General features: G+C 43.7%; 1 protein-coding gene across 1 annotated transcript in view; it reads left to right on the forward strand.

Moving 5' to 3' along the window:
• The window catches only part of LOC103606439 (canalicular multispecific organic anion transporter 1-like), a gene marked incomplete at its 5' end in the record, with an annotated part of 43,035 nt that extends 25,319 nt beyond the window's left edge, over positions 1–17,716 (forward strand). Inside the window, 11 exons of the mRNA XM_008591032.1 lie at positions 498–624; positions 2,702–2,837; positions 3,655–3,874; positions 4,026–4,180; positions 6,650–6,805; positions 9,496–9,597; positions 10,021–10,164; positions 11,121–11,279; positions 12,342–12,508; positions 15,276–15,470; positions 17,394–17,716. Of these exons, the coding sequence (XP_008589254.1) occupies positions 498–624; positions 2,702–2,837; positions 3,655–3,874; positions 4,026–4,180; positions 6,650–6,805; positions 9,496–9,597; positions 10,021–10,164; positions 11,121–11,279; positions 12,342–12,508; positions 15,276–15,470; positions 17,394–17,523 (1,691 nt within the window). The remainder of the gene's footprint in view (positions 1–497; positions 625–2,701; positions 2,838–3,654; positions 3,875–4,025; positions 4,181–6,649; positions 6,806–9,495; positions 9,598–10,020; positions 10,165–11,120; positions 11,280–12,341; positions 12,509–15,275; positions 15,471–17,393) is intronic.
• Between the last annotated feature and the right edge of the window lie 2,788 nt (positions 17,717–20,504).

Consider the following 20,504-nt stretch of genomic DNA (forward strand, 5'->3'; position numbering starts at 1 on the left):
ACCCGGCCCAGACCCGGCAACAGGACCGCACCCCTCGGCGCCGCGCCCGCACCTCACTCAGCCAGTGAGCGGGAACCGGTCTGTATGTGGGATCCGAACCCTTGGCAGGAGCGCCACCGCGCTCCCAAGCGGCACACTGTAGCAGTGCGCCACCGGGCCGGCCCCGTTCTACCATAATCCTTAAAAGTAATTTCCTGCTCCAAAGGAACTTAGATATTTTTGAGAATTTTCTTCTCCTTTTTGTCAATTTACTCTACAAGTGGAATATTAACCCATTTCTCCTTCACTCTGGTATTTCTCAATAAGAAGATGGACTAATAACTAGTATTTATGGAGCAAAATATTCCAGTCTGTGTGTACAAGTGGGATCCCTTGCTGAACCCAGCAAGATCAGAGAAGGATTCTCTCCCATTGTCCATAGAGCTGTGAACTCTCCTTGTCCATGGGGTTTGAGAGCTCCATGCAGTTTTCCTCTAACCTGTAATGTGTATCTCCAGTCTATGACGGCAGTGAGGAAGAAGATGAAGACTATGGGCTGGCACCCAGTGTGGAGGAAATCCCTGAGGATGCAGTCTGCTTGGTCATGAAAAGGGAGAACAGCCTTCATGGAACACTTAGTCGCAGGTTGGTCACCTGTTCAGCTGGCAGCCCTCATCACTTCCGCGTTTCCACTTGATCTTTCTCCTTTCCTCCTTGGGCTTTTCCTGAGAGAGTGGACACCATGNCATCCAAAGTCCCTGAAAAACTCCTTGAAAATTCGGAATGTGAATACCCTGAAGGAGGAGGAAGAACCAGTGAAAGGACAAAAACTAATTAAGAAGGAATTCCTGGAAACCGGAAAGGTGAACACCACACAAAAAAGTACCATTTGAAGTGATATGAGGCTTGGAATCTAAAAAATTTAGATGAAACTTGAATACATGCCCTCAGGAGTAATATGTCCTATGTCCATTGCAAATCTTCAAATTCATTATTAAAATGTTAGTTGGGGCTGCGGGCTTTCTATCAAATTGTATTTCAATGAAGAATGACATGTGTCCTGTGAATATCCTCATCCCAAAGTTCATGAGTATTTGATTCTATCCTGATAAGTAGAGAACAAGTAACTGCTTTGGGATGCAATTCTGGCAGCCAGGGAACACTAATTTATAAGACGCAGTGGATGCAATTCAAATTAAAACTTAAAGCAACAGACTTCAAGATCTTCAGTATAGCCTCATCCGTTCCACTCTGAAAATCGTTCCCTTTGCATCTAGAAGCTCATAATGATTTCCTGATGGCTATTGACCTTTCATTGTGTTTCAGCATTGATCTATTATCTTGACCCAGTGCAGAAACAGTGACCAGAGACTACCAAATTTTGCTATCTGCTACCCGCCTTTTTAAGGGACTCCAATCCTTGTGATTGGTGTTCTAGTTAATTTCTCATCAAACCATTAGGGAGTTCTACTGATACTCAGTTGGGGTTTTGCAGGTGAAGTTTTCCATCTACATGAAATACCTACAGGCAATAGGATGGTATTCAGTATCCTTCATCATCTTTGCCTTTGTGATGAATTCTGTGTCTTTTATTGGATCCAATCTCTGGCTCAGTGCTTGGACCAGTGATTCAAAAATCTTCAACAGCACTGACTATCCAGCCTCTCGGAGGGACATGAGACTTGGGGTCTATGGAGCTCTGGGGTTAGCACAAGGTATGTCTGATGGCTACGACAGCCATCTCTTACAGAATCTGTCTGGACCTTGTAGTATTCCTGGACTCAGGAAAACCTTTGCCATTATGTCCCCGGCACAAGTTTTCAGGATCTCTGTGCATGGTATTGACAAAACTGGTTCTACTTTCAGGTATATGTGTGCTTGTTGCAAACCTCTGTAGTGCCTACAGTTTCACCCACGCATCAAACATCTTGCACAAGCAACTACTGAACAATATCCTTCGAGCACCCATGAGCTTTTTTGACACAACACCCATAGGGCGAATTGTGAACAGGTTTGCTGGCGTAAGTACCTCAGGGGTTATAAGGTGGTGCCTTGTACACTGAGGGTCTTTCTCTTTCTCACAAAGAGGAATCTCGTCCCTCCAGACAATACTGTGCACTTCCAGTCCTGTTGTTCCTTGGCATGCAGATGTTTCTTGAGTATCGCCTGTGAGGTCCCAAGGATCTGGGGATACAGAAGGGATGGACAGTGCTGGCTGTTCTAATAGCTCACTGTCTAGTGAAGGAGACAGCCAAGGAAATCACTGATTATGGTGGAATATGGTAAAACCAATAAAAACGGTATTACAGAAGTGTTCTGGGAGCACAAGGGAATAACAGAAAAAAGAGATACTAGTAGCTCAACCTGGGTGACTGAAAGTGGGAATGTCAGAAAAGGTGAGACTTGAGTTAAATCTTACAAGTAAGCCCAGGAAACGGTGAGGGTTCTGGTTGGGGAGGGGAGCAGGGGAGAGACAGTAGCAGCAGGCTTATTCTACAGATGGAAAAACATGAGTAAAAGCACTGTCACTACCACTGACAGTAAATAAAAGGGATAGTAAGTTAATCGTTTGGTTGGTCTCTATCTCCATTCTGGAAACTTCCATCTTTGATGTTTTAAGCATCAGTGAGTTAGGTCTGGATTATGGAATAGAGCCATCTGTGATTTTAAAAAGGTTATCAGACATTGTTTCNAGGGAAGCTTCCCTCTCTCAATCTCTCAGTTCTAGGTCCAAAGGCAGACATCCAAAGTCCCTGAAAAACTCCTTGAAAATTCGGAATGTGAATATCCTGAAGGAGGAGGAAGAACCAGTGAAAGGACAAAAACTAATTAAGAAGGAATTCATGGAAACGGGAAAGGTAAACACCACACAAAAAAGTACCATTTGAAGTGATATGAGGCTTGGAATCTAAAAAATTTAGATGAAACTTGAATACATGCCGTCAGGAGTAATATGTCCTATGTCCATTGCAAATCTTCAAATTCATTATTAAAATGTTAGTCGGGGCTGCGGGCTTTCTATCAAATTGTATTTCCATGACAAATTACATGTTTCCTATGAATATCCTCATCCCACACTCATGAGTGTTTGATTTGACCTTGATGTGTGGAGAACAACAAACTGCTTTAAGATGCCATTCTGGGGCCAAGCCCGTGGCGCACTCAGGAGAGTGCGGCGCTTGGAGCACTACAGCGCTCCCGCCGCGGGTTTGGATCCTATATAGGGATGACCGGTGCGCTCACAGCCCTCACTGGCTGAGCGCGGTGCGGCCGGTCTCAAAAAGGACAAAAAAAAAAAAAAAAAAAAGATGCCATTCTGGGAGCCAGGGAACACTAATATGTCCCACCCAGAGGTCGCAGTTCAAATTAATAAAACTTAAAGTGACAGACTTCAAGATCTTCAATATAAGCACATCTGTTCCACTCTGTTTTTAAATATTCCCTTTTGCCTCTAGAAGCTCATAATAACAACCTGATGGCTATCAACCCTGCATGGTTTTTCAGCATCGATCTATTATCTTGGCATGGTACAGAACCAGGGACCAGAGAGTACCAAATTTTGCTATCTGCTACCCACTTTTCAAGGGACTCCACTCCTTGTGATTGGTGTTTTATGTACTTTCTCATCAAAAGCCATTAGGGAATTCTACTAATATTGAGTTGGGGGCTTTGCAGGTGAAGTTCTCCATCTACCTGCAATACCTACAGGCAATAGGATGGTATTCAGTATCCTTCATCATCTTTGCCTTCGTGATGAATTCTGCATCTAATATTGGATCCAATCTCTGGCTCAGTGCTTGGACCAGTGACTCAGAAATCTTCAACAGCACTGACTATCCAGCCTCTCGGAGGAATCTGAGACTTGGGGTCTATGGAGCTCTGGGGTTAGCACAAGGTACATCTGATAGCTACAACAGACATCTCTTACAGAATCTGTTAAGACCTTGTAGTTTTCCTGGACTCAGGAAAACCTTTGTCATTATGTCCTGGGCACAAGTCTTCAGGGTCTCTGTGCATGGTATTGACAAAACTGGTTCCACTTACAGGTGTATGTGTGCTTGTTGCAAACCTTTGGAGTGCCTACAGTTTCACCCACGCATCAAACATCTTGCACAAGGAACTGCTGAACAATATCCTTCGAGCACCCATGAGCTTTTTTGACACAACACCCATAGGGCGAATTGTGAACAGGTTTGCTGGTGTAAGTACCTCAGGGGTTATAAGGTGGTGGCTTATACACTGAGGATCTTTCTCTTTCTCAGAGGGAGGAATCTCATGTCCCCCCAGACAACACTGAACACTTCCAGTCCTTTTGTTCCTTGGCATGCAGATGTTTCTTGAGTATCTCCTGTGAGGTCCCAAGGATCTGGGGATACAGTAGGGATGAACAGCGCTGGCTGTTCCAGTAGCTCACTGTCTAGTGAAGGAGACAGCCAAGGAAATCACTGATTATGGTGGAATATGGTAAAACCAATAAGACCACTGTGCACAGAAGTGTTCTGGGAGCAAATGACAAAGAAAAGAGGTACTAGTAGCTCAGCCTTGGTGACTAAGGGTAAGAAATGTCAGAAAAGATGAGACTTAAGTTAAGTCATACAAGTAAGCCCAGGAGATGGTAAGGGTTGGGGTAGGGTAGGGAGGGACAGTAGCAGCAGGATTATTCTGCAGATGGAAAAACATAAGTAAAAGCACTATCACTACTAGTGATAGTAAATATAAGGGATAGTTGTTTAACCCTTTGGTTGGTCTCTGCCTTCATTCCTGAAACTTCCATCTTTGATGTTTTAAGAATCAGTGAGTTAGGTCTGGATTATGGAATAGAGCCATCTGTGATTTTAAAAAGGTTATCAAACATTTTTTTCCACTACTGCAGATCCTGGAACCCTTGGCATTCACTCATTCCACAGCATTCACTGAGCACCTTCTATGAGCCAAGTACTATAGAAGGCGCTGAGGCACTTGATAAATGTTAAGATCATAAATGGCTTGCTTCCATGGCCAGACCCAAGTCATCATTTTTAATGCATCTGAGATGGAAGTTTCAGGAACAGACGCAGAGACCAAGAAATTCTGAATGATATTCAACAATCTTCAACACAGTTTTTAGTCCTCTGCTTGTGGAAGAAAAAGCACATTTAAAAAACTGTCTGAGCCAGCTCTGGACCCTTATTTGTTTGGTCTTGGGGCAGACACGAAAAGGGTAGCTCACAGCCCACAGCCAGGTTATGGGCAGTAACTGCTTCAAAAGTGGGCAGGTAACTGGTTTTGTCAACTTCCTGTGGGGCAGAAATAATGGGCATGAAGTAACTGGAGACAACTGCAATGGGCTGTCTTTTCTTTAATAGAACCTAGAAGAGCACACAATTTTGTATGGGGAAACTTCTCACAGGAATTTTGCAAAGACTGAATAGTCTTTTCCCATGTTACAATGTGTATAATTAATCTTCTGGAAAAGAGAACACAGAGGTCTTCCAGTGAGTTACTTAGGCAACAGTTGTACTTTGCTGACTGCTCTTACATGAAAAAGGAAACTGTCATTAATTATATAGTAAGTTTTCTGCGGGATGTGGATCAAGCCTGTTAAGGGGAGTTTGATTTAGGGTCCTCTAGAATCAATGGCTGAGTCACTAAGAGGAGATGGAGTAGAGGAAAGAAAGATGGATAATTTGTGCCAGATAATGTTAAAAGTAATCTGCTTAGAACTGACAGCTGGTGAGGATCTCTTTTTTCTGCCAGCCCTGGACATAATTATCTGCATTTTGTTGTGACTTTGGGAAAGGTAGATTAGACTCAGGAGTCATCCATGATTCATGACTCTTTTGGAAGAATCATTATCCCTGACCTAGTTTGGGAAACTTCAGAGATAATTTGGACTCACCTTGGAACTCACATTTTATTCATTGTAGAATCAATATAATCCTCTAAGAAATTTAAGTAAGGCAACCCAAAATATAAGCCAGGCTTCCTGAGTGTGTTCCAAACCATCCATCTATTCATTAATTTTCTCATTTATTTATTCTTTCCATGTGGCACAAAGGCAATACATCGGTAAGACCCATCCATCACCTCTGGGTTCCTTGGTTAGAACACTGGCCAGGCAGGGCTCACATTCAATCCCACCTCCCATCCCCTTGAAGCTCTATTGCTTGACAGAGGAAACAATTCCCAGGTGTAGGATGGTCCTTCAGTCGGGGTGGGCAACAGGACCTTTTGACTGGAGTCTCCAAACAAATGCTTATTGAATGCCTGTTATGTGTCAGGCTCTGTTTTATGTACCCAAAGGAATTAGGACCTGTGTGAAGTTAGAATAACTGAACTGGCTTGGTTATGGGAGAAGAACTTACCTGTAAGGCTCTACTAGCCTACAATGATTATGAATGGTTTAATAAATTTGACATATACTAATTTCACTGAGAAGAGTGAAAACCAAATCTATTGAAAAGGTGAAGGATGACTCCCATATACATGAGGAGGGATTTTTGAAAAAAGTGAAGAAATTACAGAAATCAAATTGCTTATTGGGGTGAGCAGTAAAATTTATGCAAACAATATCATGAAATGATTAGATGAAGGACTACAGAGAATCTAACAGGTTCCCTGCTGGAACCAGGAAGATGTAAAAAGTCTTAGAAATTCTTCATTGCACCATCTCTCCTAATTGTATTCCTAGGATATTTCCACAGTGGATGACTCCCTCCCTATGTCCTTGCGCAGCTGGGTGATGTGTTTCCTGGGGATAATCAGCATTCTTGTCATGATCTGCATGGTCACCCCTGTCTTCACCATAGTCATCATTCCTCTTGGCATTATTTATGTGGCTGTTCAGGTAGGTTTGGAAATGGCCAGGTGTTCCTTCCTCTCTACTTATAAAAGCCCAAGCTCCTTCCTGAGAATCTTCTCTTTTGTTTATTGCCTAGCCTCTCACTAGTTCCCAGCATCTTTGCCATTTGGTCATGTATTAATATACTGAGGGGCCCACAGGCCACTCCCTGAAGCTGAAGAGTCAGCATCAATTGGGGTATGATTCACAGCAAATCTTACCCAAAGTACTGCCCCCCAGAAGCTTAAGTGGGACAGTTATGTATGGATCCTAGGCTACTTGGAGATTGGCTCTGGACGGTCTTGCAGCTCCATAAAAAAACGCCACAATGGGTAGGTCATTTCTAGAAGAGTTGTGCCATGGCTGCTTCCTTGGTTGGCTTTGAACAGACGTGTCTACTTGAAGATGTGTCTCAGCAGGAGCTAGATCTCTTTTTGTTCCATTTAAGGGCATTTCTAGTTTCACTGGTGTATCTGTGGATGGTTTAGGCTCAATTCCAATGTATTCTTTGAGAGAACAGGTAGCTTGAGAGCCTAGCCCCACAGAAAAACTGGAACAAAGAGGAGGTCCCCATGTCCATAATAAAAACTGATGCCTGAGGAGAGGGCATCTGTGGGCAGAACTCTTGTCTCACCAGTTGTCTTGTGATGGACTGACTGTCACCTACGGCAAAACAGTTCCACAGACCCTATAGTCAGGGTCTTGTGGCCTTGTGGCCTGTGGTAAGGTGGCACTCTGGTGTTTGTGTGCAGTTCCTCAGGTACATAACAACTTTCTGACTGTAAATAACAAACCAGCAAATGAGAAGCAGGATGATTTGAGGAAACTTCCATGTATAGCATTTCACATTCTGACTCTCAAATGCCTAGTTCTTCCCAGGTTTCAGTAAATCCTCACAGAATCTAGCAGCACCACTAACCCATTCTACCATCCCTTGTCCTTCAGGCCAGTGGAGATTCTGCCTGCATTCGGTTACATCCAGTTCCAGTTCTCATACCCTCAGTGTTCTGCACACCTCCAGAACTGCCTTTACCTTCACACACCACTGAGGCACAGTTCTGGATACTTAACTGTTCTTCCGTTTTCACCCAAACCTCCGCTGACCTTTGTCTGGCCATTTTCTACCCATCCCCACTTTACGCTCCCCTCGGGTCCCAGCAGCCCTTACAAACTCCTTTTGGAGACCATTTCTCTAACCAGTACAGAAACTGTCATTTGGACAATATATGCAGATTTGGGAGAAAATATGGATTAGCTGACAAAACTCCTCACGTGGTTTGGAAAATCAAACCTCTAAGGTGTGATAAAGTCTCCTCACTTTCACCCTCCTCTGTTCCCACCAACCCAATCTTCCATTGTTCTCCTCTGGGGCTCTCACTGCTCTTCTAGCCAGAGAGGATGCTGCAGGCTTTGGTCCTGTTGAGATTGTTTTTCTTAGATCACAGAATAATTGGAGCTAATTCTAATAAAGAAATAGAGTCTGATACAACAATATAATATATCCCACTGCAGCAGCCCCAGCATGACTAGGAGATAAATGCCAGCCATTAGTATTTCCCAGCACTTAAGACAGTGGCCAGCATTACAGAAACTGTTCAGTAAATAGTTATCCAATAAATGTGTCACTTGACCATCTTTCAGGGTATCTTTTCAACTAATTTTGGGGGATTTGCATAGCCACAAGTGAGCATTACATACTGCTGACTTCATTAGAAGTTAATAAGGCCCACTGTGATCATTCCAAGGCACCCAGAAGGACTCTGTTATTCACCATAGTCACTTGGTTCCTTGTGCCACTGCTTAATCCCCCCATTTCGAGTTTTATTGACCCAGGAAGAGAAGGCAGAGGGTCAGGAAAGTGTTAGATTGAACCGATACAAAACCACTCAAATATCAGCAATTACATGTGGTTCAATCTTTACAAAGTGGTTACTCTTAGTCCCCGTGATCCTGTCCTCTGCAGTCTGTGGCTCCCTTTTTCTAACCACCCTTCACTCAACAAAAAGTCCCTGTGCTTACGTGCTAACTCTCAAGTCTTTGCCTGAAAGAAGCTTGCATCTGAGTAATCCACAGATTACCTGGCCTCTAGACTGGTCTGGACATGACAACCCTTTTATTTGTGGTTAGATGTATCTTTGTACTGGCAGGGAGGCACCTGGAGTTTATGGGAGTACAGGAGGACAAGGGTCCATGTGATGGCCCCATCTTGAGGGCTGATGTTGAGGGACAGCAGAGGAAGGAGGCAGCTTTGATAGCAGAGAGGAAGGAGGCAGCTTTTTGGAAGTCCTTTTCCTGCCCTGTGTCTTTTCTCTTGCTCTTTCCTGTTTGAAGACTGCCGTCCATGACCACTTGCACAAAGGGCACTAATATTATAGGCAGGAGACCTATGTTCTTGTCCCATTCTACCAATTGCCAGCCTCTCCAACCCCAGCTTTAGCCCCAAACCACTCCAAGCTCATGTTGCCCTTCATGAGAGCACCACACAGTTGAACACTTAATCATTCTCCAGCCATTCAATGCACTGGTCTTATTTCCTGCTCCAAGGAGGTGAGGATTATCTTTCTTCCTTTTCCTTACTCTCTCACACAGTCCAGCACAGTGCTGGGTACAAAGTATGCACTGACTGACGTTGTGGTTTGACTAGTGAGTTGGTTTCAGAGCCTGAGATGATTTCCAGTTGTTTGGTTTTTCTGTAGATCACACAAAACCTGAACTGGCTAGTGAGGATGACATCAGAAATAGAGACCAACATTGTGGCTGTTGAGCGAATCAATGAGTATATAAAAGTGGGAAATGAGGTAAGAGTAACCCAGGGACAAGGCAAAAATCCTACGACACCTTTGAGAGAGCATCTTTACCATTTCTCGATATTTCACATGGGTTCATAATGGTTCTCCTAAAGATTCATTTGCTCTAATTCAAAGGACCTAATTTCTTCAAACTTAGACTAGGAAATGGTTTGGGAGAAGTCAGGGCTTGGAATGCCCCGAGTTAAGTGGCAGCTTCATTCTGGAGATCTACAGAGCAACCGCATGGAACAGAAATTCTTTAATTGAATAAGAAACCTTCTGGAAGTACAAGTCCAGTTCAGTCTATCTGGTGCAAATGCTCTCAGGTAGCTGGGACACAGCTATCTTCTTCCCATTCTGTGACATGAGTCCTATGAGGACTGTTCGGCTGAGTTCGCCATGTAAAGCACTTCTCATCCTGTCTCGTGCCAGGCACCCTGGGTGACCGATAAGAGGCCTCCAGCAAGTTGGCCCAATAAAGGTGAGATCCGCTTTAGCAACTACCAAGTACGGTACCGGCCTGAGCTGGATCTGGTACTGAAAGGGATCACTTGTGACATCAGGAGCGCAGAGAAGGTAGGTGGACTGAAGGAAGGCCTTGTGATCAGAGGACAGTTGGGCAGAGTGGAGAGTAGCTGGACAATGGGCCTTCATTGTGTGGATGGAGGCAGAGGGTCAGGGCACTTCCTCTGCCCTGGGGAGGTGTAGGGACACAGCACCACCAGTAGAGGGCAGGATATGAGCAAGGGGTCAAACAGACACTGCAGCTGGCAGGGCTTTGTGTTCAGCTCTTCCCTACCTCCCTGCCAGCTGAGCAGGGCTCATTTCCTGTAGGGGCCACAGCATGTAGAGAAAAAATCAGGAAGGAAACGAGGGAGTGCCAGGTCTTGGGAAGGAAATGTTGAGAAAAGCAGTGTGGAGGATTGTCCCTGAAGAGACAATGGCCTAGTTTTCCTCTGGTCTGCAATGTCAGGCACTCTCCTATGGTGCTCCTGTTCTCTGAGGACTTGGGATCTGAGGTTGGACCTGAAAAATCTGGGTAAGGATACTGAGGTCTAGGTGAAGGTCTGGCTCTCAGGTAGTGGCAGACCTGGTGTTTCCCTTCTCCTTGTTTCTAAACAATATTTTTTTTGGTCTTTTTTTTGTGGCTGGCTGTTATTGGGACCTGAACCCTTCACCTTGGTGTTATCAGCACAGTGCTCTTACCAAGTGAGCCCACTGGCTGGACAAGATTTTTTTTTTTAATTTATAATTTCCAACAATAATTATAATAACTGCTGAGAGTGTAGGTCCATATCCAACACTCAGTGAGTTTTCAGCAAGGAACGATTTAGGAGATAGGATGGGACATCTGTCTTTTTCTGACATCTGAGCACTTTTTTCCCCTCCCAAACCAAAATCAAGTCAATATATTACAGATAAAGTAGCCGGACACTACCTTTTACCACCTGTGCTTGTGAATGCCCAGGCTACATCATTTTTTCCCCAAGAATTATATGTTGAACTAACATGCATAGGAACTATATTCACAGATTGGTGTGGTGGGCAGGACAGGAGCTGGGAAGTCATCCCTCACAAACTGCCTCTTCAGAATCTTAGAGGCTGCAGGTGGCCAGATCACCATCGATGGAGTAGATATTGCCTCTATTGGGCTCCATGACCTTCGAGGGAAACTGACCATCATCCCCCAGGTGAGCTTTAGAATTTACTTTGGCACATGCAGGGGCGGGCAGCTTGTTCTGCAGGAAACGTGCATCTTCTTCTTGATGTATGCATCTTCTTCTTGATGTTTCTTCAGTTAACAGTGTCATTTCTACAGTCTACTCAGAATACTTGAGCTAGTTCCCTTAGACGCATTGTTTCCAGAATTAAAATAAGTTATGAATTTTTTTGTAATATGCATTTGTGACTGCCAGGATGTGACCAGTAGGAGGCAGTGACACAACAGAAGTGAAACAGAGCAGATGATTACTTAGCATTTCTATAGCCCATCATGCTTTGCAAGACCTCTGCAGTCAGCATTGGCAATTTTGCTGCTGAGGCTTGAAGCCATTAAGCTTTATACTCTCTATTTGATATGGATAAAACACAGAGTAGAGAATTTGCTGCAGGTTTCTGCCAGTAAGTGGAACACTTGGTGCATCAGCAAGAGAGACTTCCCTTTCGTTGGATTTCTCTCTGGACCCTGCCAAATAAAGATTGCCATGGAGGCTTCTCCACTCTCAGGTGGTATGTGGCTCCTTGTTAGAACCATTCCTCCTCAGCTCACTTTGGCAAGGTTTTCCTGGAGGTAGCTTTAGTTTGTCTGATGTTTGCTCAATTCCATACACTCTTATCCAGCCTCTTCAAAAACATAATAAACTCTTCTCATGGGATTTCACTGTCCCTTCCTCTACCTTCCCCTGAGTCCTCTACCGCTAAACCATGAGTTTTCATTTGGGAGTGTGCGACATTCCTCTCACCTAAGAGATGCTGTAGCGAATCTGGAAAACCAAATTAATTTTTTCAGAATGGAAAAGCAAAAACCAAAAACATCAAGGATTCCTCTTAGTTCTCTGCTTAGCTCCCTGGCTGGCAGCCAGTCCAGGCCTTTAAAGGGGAAACCTTGCAGAAGCTCGACCACGAACCAGCTATCTACCTAAGGAGTCAAGTCCATCCCAGGCCGGTCCTACCTGCTTTCTCCTAGCCACTAGGATCTACTAGGTCCTTTTCTGACCTTAGCCCCAATAGCCCTCTCATCCCTTGACTTGCAGGACCCCATCCTGTTCTCTGGAAGCCTGAGGATGAATCTAGACCCTTTCAGCAGCTACTCAGATGAGGAGATCTGGAAGGCCCTGGAGCTGGCTCACCTTAAATCCTTTGTGGCTGGCCTGCAACTTGGGTTGTCTCATGATGTGACAGAGGCTGGTGGCAATCTCAGGTAATGTATCAGAACCTACTTCTCCCACAGGCAGTGAGGAGATGTGAGGGGACCACATCTCATGTTCTTGGGTTAGGGGATGTCTGGCGTTGTGGAATTTTCACTATCCAGTTCTAATCCCTAATGTGTAAATTGAACCTGTTGTGAAGATCATATGATAAAATAGATGTGAAAGTGTTTTGAAACTGTTGAAATCCTTTGTTATGAAATGTACCCCTCATGTGACATTACATGATGTGAGCTTACAGATCCCACCGTTGTGGAGATTCACAGAAGGCAAAGTTTCTCAACTTAGCTGTGCACAGTCAGGATTAAAACAGTCCTGATGCCCGGTCCAAATCTGGAGTCTGACTTAACTGGTATGAAGTATAGACTGGACAAGGGGAGCTTTCAAGAATCCCCGTGGGGCTGTTAAAGGCATCCCAGTTAGAGAACCACTCATCTAAAGGGTGTGTGGATGGCATGACTGGGGATATAGTGTCTGCAAAGTCCTTAGGCACAGCTGAAACATTTAAATCAACATAAAGACTCTCTTGGCTTTCACGTTTCTTTTTACCTTTTCAAAGCATTTTCATATGTGTTGACACTTCAATTCTGGACTTCCCTGTGTGTTCATCTGTCTATTAATACGTTGACCTGCATTTTCTCCACAGCTCATGGACAATTCTTGCTCCTGCCTAGGGTGCCTCAGTAGTGATAGGCAAGGAAAGAACAACTAGCAATTGAAGCTCAAGAAAGAAGGGAGGGCTCAGTAGCTAATTAATAGACTAGCAGCTCTGGCTTTACCTGGGAGCTTGTTATAAATGCAAAATCTCAGGCCCTAAACCTACTAATTAAAATCTACATTTTAGCAAGATACCCAGCTGATTTGCATGCACATTACAGCTTGAGAAGTGCTGCCGAGAGCACTTATTCTTAACTAAGCTGCATACTAGAATTGTTCAGGAACCTTTAAAAAATCCCAAAGCCCATGCTGTACCCAGAACAGTGGGATCAGAGACCCAAGTGATTTCAGGGTATAGTGCCAGGGAACACTTTCAAGTGTTGGTAGGGAACACTATCATTTTGTTTTCTCTCAGCAACATACCTAGGAACTGGCAGGACTTAAGTAGTTCTTTAGGCCAGTGTAAAAGACCATTCCAACATTCAGTCAACAAACATATCAGTACCTACTATAAGCTAGGCACTGGAGACACAGTGGCAAGTGCCACAGATACAGGCCCTGCCTTTGTAGCATTTACAATGTAATGGAGAAGACAGACCCGTGTAAGTAAAGGACAGTGTGGTCCATGTTGCAGAGGGAAAGCATGGGATACTATGGTAGAATGTAATGTGGGCCTTGACACTTCTGGTTTGCAAGAACAAAAATCACACCATCCTTCTCTTGTACATGCTGGGAGACACTTAAGTGGCATTACCAGTACCTTGATTCCAGATATGAGTTTCACACCTGGCTTGGGGGATTACCTCTTACATTTCTCTGGGGCATGATGGAGAAATCAGCTAGGAGAGAGTAGCTGGAAGCCAAAGTGGTGCCTCAGCAACAGCCTGTTACTATAAAGTCCAATTGATTGAGACAAGAGTTTGGTACAAGTTAAATAAATAGTTTTGCAGTGTCTCTGATCTTACACTATCAAAAAAATTTGAAGTTCATCTTGGGTGACTTCTCATGTCCTGCAGAAATTTTCGTACAGAGAATTACAAAACTTTAGTCCAGCCACCCTGTTTAATATGTTCCATAATGGCCAAAGCAGGAAACAGCAATTAGCAAATTCCTAAATATTTCTTTCACATCATGTCCCAAAGCTTCTTTTTTTTTTTTTTCCTTTTTGTCATTTTTTTTCGTGTCCGGCAATCCTTTTTGTCATTTTTTTTCGTGTCCGGCAATGGATCGCAACCCTCAGTGTCGCGCCCATACCGGACCGGGACCGGCAATGGGATCGCAACCCTCGGTGTTGTGCCCGCACTTCGCTCAGCCAGTGAGCGGGAACCGGTCTGTATGTGGGATCCGAACCCTTGGTGGGAGCGCCGCCGCGCTCCCAAGCGGCGCACTGTAGCAGTGCGCCACCGGGCCGGCCCCCCAAAGCTTCTTTATGTATGTAAGAGGTCCAGCCTTCATTACAGGCTTTTAGCAAATTAAAGCTACTAGCATTTTACAAGCATATTCAAATGCTCCATACATTGCATGTCACACCAAGACACCATGTACTTTCTATGGCATCTTCTCTAGTCAACATGAAGGCCTTAAACAAGTAGCCTTGAGACTAGAAGTACACATTAAGATAACACAGATGGATTTGCTAAGGCCGCAGAGAAATGCCACTGGGGCATTGTAGTATAGTGTCACTCTATATTAATGGTGTCAGGTCAAGCACTGCTGAAGTGAACTTGGTGGCATTCATGTTGTTTTGGAATTGTTGATAGCACTGTAGCCAAATTCAAAGCAGTGTTCCTGGGCCATTGTTTTCCAAACTTGTTGATTGCCTGGGGTGCTTCTTGAAAATGCACATTCCTAGTCCCCTTTGCATTCTGATTGTGTTCAGAAATAAGAAAATTTTATTAAGTACCTGTGAAGAGTCTTCTAATTGGGAAAATTTGAAAAATGATGCCTACAGCAATGATGGCTGGTTGAAGAGGGTAAAAGCATTCTAGGGGAATTGGGGGGGGGGACTTTTGAAAGTCTTATTTGGAACATGAAAACTATCCCTCATCCCATGTTTTCCTTGGTCCTTCGAGGCTAATGCATGGTTTCTTCTATTGGCTGCAGCATAGGGCAGAGGCAGCTGCTATGCCTGGGCAGGGCTCTGCTTCGGAAATCCAAGATTCTGGTCCTGGATGAGGCCACTGCTGCAGTGGATCTAGAGACAGACCGCCTCATTCAGGCGACCATCCGAAATGAATTCTCCCACTGCACAGTTATCACCATTGCCCACAGGCTGCACACCATCATGGACAGTGACAAGTGAGTGGAGGGGGGGCAGAACTTGGTAGCCACGGCTTAACCCTTGGTCAACGTTGTGGTGTCAACTATGAGATACCTTACAACAGAAGGCTTAACCACCATTATTTTACTGATGAAGAATCTAAGGCTTAAAGATTTCAAGTAATTTGGCCAAAATTACACATCAAGCTAATGAAAGCTAATAGGGCTAAGGGTAAAATAGGAAATTGTATGTGTAAGTATTAATGGAGGGCAGGGAGGTGGAGGCCCAAGTCACAAGTGGCAGATAGACCTTCCCAGTTATACTGGCCTCAGCTTCTGTCCCTTTAAAATGACCAGATGCTTTCTGTTCCTTCCAACTCTGGCAACTTGTATTCAAAGGTCAGAAATCTTAGAAAGTGTTTGGAGAGGATAGGCTCCCTATTTAAACCAATCCATCCTTAAACAGTATGTACTTTTATTTTTTATTTTTATTTTTTTTTCCTTTTTTGTCTTTTTTCATGTCCGGCAACGGATCGCAACCCTCAGTGTCGCGCCCGTACCGGACCGGGACCGTCAACGGGATCGCAACCCTCGGTGCTGCGCCCGCNCAGTGACAAGTGAGTGGAGGGGGGGCAGAACTTGGTAGCCATGGCTTAACCCTTGGTCAACGTTGTGGTGTCAACTATGAGATACCTTACAACAGAAGGCTTAACCACCATTATTTTACTGATGAAGAATCTAAGGCTTAAAGATTTCAAGTAATTTGGCCAAAATTACACATCAAGCTAATGAGGAGCGCCGCCACACTCCCAAGTGGCGCACTGTAGCAGTGCGCCACCGGGCCGGCCCAATAGTATGTACTTTTAAAAAGAACCCTCACACAAATGGACTCCCAGTACATGTATTCCTCTATTACTTGGTTCATTTTGTCTATATTACATGTGGAGTTCATCCATGTTGATGCACACAGCCATGATTCATTCATTTTCAGTGCTTTGTAGCTTCGCGTGACTCCACCACTACTTAATCCTGGTTATTCTTATAAATGCCAAGATTTGAGATGCTACTTTCTAAGACTGTTATTTATTTCTTTGTATGTGTAAGTATTAATGGAGGGTAGGGAGGTGGAGGCCCAAGTCACAAGTGGCAGATAGACCTTCCCAGTTATACTGGCCTCAGCTTCTGTCCCTTTAAAATGACCAGATGCTTTCTGTTCCTTCCAACTCTGGCAACTTGTATTCAAAGGTCAGAAATCTTAGAAAGTGTTTGGAGAGGATAGGCTCCCTATTTAAACCAATCCATCCTTAAACAGTGTGTCCTTTTGAAAAGAACCCTCATATAAATGGACTCATACTGCGTATATTCCTCTGTCACTTGGTTCGTTTTGTCAATATTACGTGTGGAGTTCATCCATGTTGATGCACACAGCCATGATTCATTCATTTTCACTGCTTTGTAGCCTTGTATGACTCTGCCACAACTTAGTCCTGGTTCTTCTTATAAATGACAAGATTTGAGATGCTACTTTCTAAGACTGTGATTTCTTTCCTCCTTCTTTCAGAATAATGGTCCTAGACAATGGAAAGATTGTAGAGTATGGCAGCCCTGAAGAATTGCTGCAAAACCATGGCCCCTTTTATTTTATGGCGAAGAATCTTAGAAAGTGTTTGGAGAGGATAGGCTCCCTATTTAAACCAATCCATCCTTAAACAGTATGTACTTTTATTTTTTACCCTCATATAAATGGACTCATACTGCGTATATTCCTCTGTCACTTGGTTCGTTTTGTCAATATTACGTGTGGAGTTCATCCATGTTGATGCACACAGCCATGATTCATTCATTTTCACTGCTTTGTAGCCTTGTATGACTCTGCCACAACTTAGTCCTGGTTCTTCTTATAAATGACAAGATTTGAGATGCTACTTTCTAAGACTGTGATTTCTTTCCTCCTTCTTTCAGAATAATGGTCCTAGACAATGGAAAGATTGTAGAGTATGGCAGCCCTGAAGAATTGCTGCAAAACCGTGGCCCCTTTTATTTTATGACCAAAGAAGCTGGCATTGAGAATGTGAACACCACAGCACTCTAGCAGCAGGTCCCACGGGTTAAAGAAAGACTGTAAGGATCATTCCTCATTTAACTTTATTTTTTGTGAAATGTATCATACATACAACAGTATGAATAAACTGTACATGTTAAGGAAGAGTGGTAAGTGAACACCCATGTTCCCACTACCTGGGTTAAGAAAATGAATATTACCAGGTCCCTTAGAAACCCTTCAATTGCTCCCCCTTGATCATATCTCCTACTACCCACCCATCCCAGAGACAACCACTGTCCTGAATTTCATGATAATTATTCCCTTGCCTTTCATTTTAGTTTTACCACCTTCGTATGTATCCTTAAACAATGCATACCTTTCAACTTATATAAAAGGACTGACGCACACGGCATGTATTCTTCTATGACTTGGTTCTTTTGTTCAATACTATATTTGATATTCATCCATGTTGGTGCAAATAGTGAGGTTAGTTAATTTTCACTGCTCTGTAGTATGGCATTGTGTGAAAAATACCACAGTTTACCCATTTTATTATTGGTGAGCATTAGGGTTATTTCCAGTGGGTTTTTTTTTTTTTTTTTTTTTTTTTTTTTTTCCTATTATGAACAATACTGCTGTGAACATTTTGAATCCTTTTCAGGTTGGTTACTGGTTCTTTTTATTGTCCCTTTGGAGGTGTCATACTTCCCTGATTTCTGGACCCTTATGGTCATAGGTTGGTGTCAGCTCATTTGAAGAAGTAGGGAGTTATTCTAGTCTTTGCAGACTGGTTTTGTCTGGGAAAGCTCTTCACCAAGTCAGCCCATCCAGAGATTCTGGGAAGGCCATCTGGTGTGGTCCCTGGGCAAGCTTGCTGTTGGAGTCCTGAGGAGGCTTGGGTGGTGCCTGAGTCATCAGGCAGGCAGGCCTGGCTCCTGAGTCTGCAGGGTTGGGCCTGAAGCCTGAAACCGCTTGGGTAGACCAATTGATTGGGTCCACTGGTGTGGACTTGTTGGTTTGATCCATGGGGGTGAGCCAGTAGCATGTGTCTCCAAGGGTGGGCCTATAGCTTATATCTATGGGGGCTGGCCTGAATCCTGGATCACCAGGGGGCTGGCCTGGTACTGGGATGAGCCTTGTCTGAGTCTGTGGAGTCTGCCCAGGTACTGGGATAGGCTGAATCCATAGGGGATGGCTGGCACTGTGGTATGCCTGGAGCCTGAGTCCATGGGGGCCGGCCTGGGCCCTACTGGGTCCAAGGGAGCCAGTGATGGGGTCCAAGGCAAGATTTAGTGCTCAATTCTTTCTCCTTGCACCCAGAGGGTATCTCTCTCCACTTTATGCTGCCTGGAGTTGGGGAAGGGATTTTGTGGTAATGTAAAACTGTCCTTCTTACAATCTCCAATGTATCTTCTCTTGTTTCCGTGGTACACCCAACTGCTGTAATCTCTCCTGGTTTCCTTAGCCCTCATGAATGTACTTTTGCATGTGGATGGTGGTTCAACTTGATGTTTCTATGGAGGGATAAGGGCTGGAATGTGCTATTCCACCCCATCTTGCTGATATCCAGATCTCATCTATTTTATTTTAGCCATCCCAGTGGATGTAAAGTGGTATATTTTTGTGATTTTGATTTGTATTTCCCTAATGACTAATGATCTTGAGAACCTTTTCATGTGTTTATTGCCCATTTGCGAATCTTCTTTGGAGAGATTCAAAGCCTCTTTTCAAATCTTTTGCCCATTTTAAACTTTGTCTTTTTATTGCTGAGTTATAAGATTTCTTTATATATTCTGGATTCAAGTTTTTTATCAGATATATGATTTGCAATATTTTTTTTTCTTATTCTGTGGGTTTTCTTTTCACTTTATTTTTTATTTTTTATTTTTTTTTCCTTTTTGTCTTTATTTACTGACCGGTAACGGGATCGCAACCCTTGGTGTTGCACCCGCACCACGTTCAACCAGTGAGCGGGAACCGGTCTCCACATGGGATCCGAACCCTCGGCAGGAGCGCCGCCGCGCTCCCAGGCGGCACACTCTCCAGTGTGCCACCGGGCCGGCCCTTCTTTTCACTTTATTGATGGTGTTCTTTTAAGCACAAAAGATCTCAGTTTTACTGAAATTCAATTTATCTTTATTTCTTGTCATTTGTGCTTCTGGTGTCATTTTAAGAAACTATTTAATAACCTGAGATTGTGAGGATTTACTCCTGTATTTGTTTTTAAGAGTTGCATCATTTTAACTGTTACAGTTAGTCATATAATCCATTTGTAGTTAATTTTTGTATATGGTTTAAGAGATCCAACTTTATTATTTTGTGTATGGATATCCAGTTGTCTTGGCACCATTGTGGAAATGACTCTTTACCCATTAAGTTGTCTTGACACATTTGTCAAACATCAATGGACCATAAATGTGATGGTTACAAAAGGCAATAGAAGAGTGGCATGCTAAGGCCTTGATTTCTCTTGCTTACCTACATCTTATTTGATCCCTTCACACCAATCTCCTACGAGATCTGTAGAGCCAGGAGGGGAATTTGATGGTGGGTGCTTTGGATGGGGAGAATGTGTGGGGGTGATGTCTACTGACTGGTAATAATCAGCTCCTTAGTGGTACATTCTCCATCCAGGACTTATTTCTGGGTTTCTCTTCCTCATAGCTTTAATCAAGAGTAGAACATAAGAAAAGGGATAAAAGACTTGAATCACACTGAGCACATAGTACTAAGCAGCCATGGTTAAGCCTTTTGCATACGTAATTTCCTTCTATTTTCCAGCTGGATGCACTGTTGCCATTCATTACTTTCCTGGTCTATCCTTTGCTTCCTCAAGCTAGAGCCCTGGAAACTACATATCCCAGAACTTGTGGCCAGCAGGATCAAAAAGAATGCAGAATTCATTACTATTCTAGCAAAGACAGGCAGGTGAATGGTCTTAGGCAAACATGAGTGTCTGTTGTGGTCTCTGGACATTCCCTCATGAACCATCTATGCTGCAGATAGACTTGGCGGTTCAGTCTGCAGGT

Source organism: Galeopterus variegatus, unplaced genomic scaffold (genome assembly GCF_000696425.1).
Source record: "Galeopterus variegatus unplaced genomic scaffold, G_variegatus-3.0.2 Scaffold6586, whole genome shotgun sequence".
In the NCBI taxonomy this organism is placed as follows: Eukaryota; Metazoa; Chordata; class Mammalia; order Dermoptera; family Cynocephalidae; genus Galeopterus; species Galeopterus variegatus.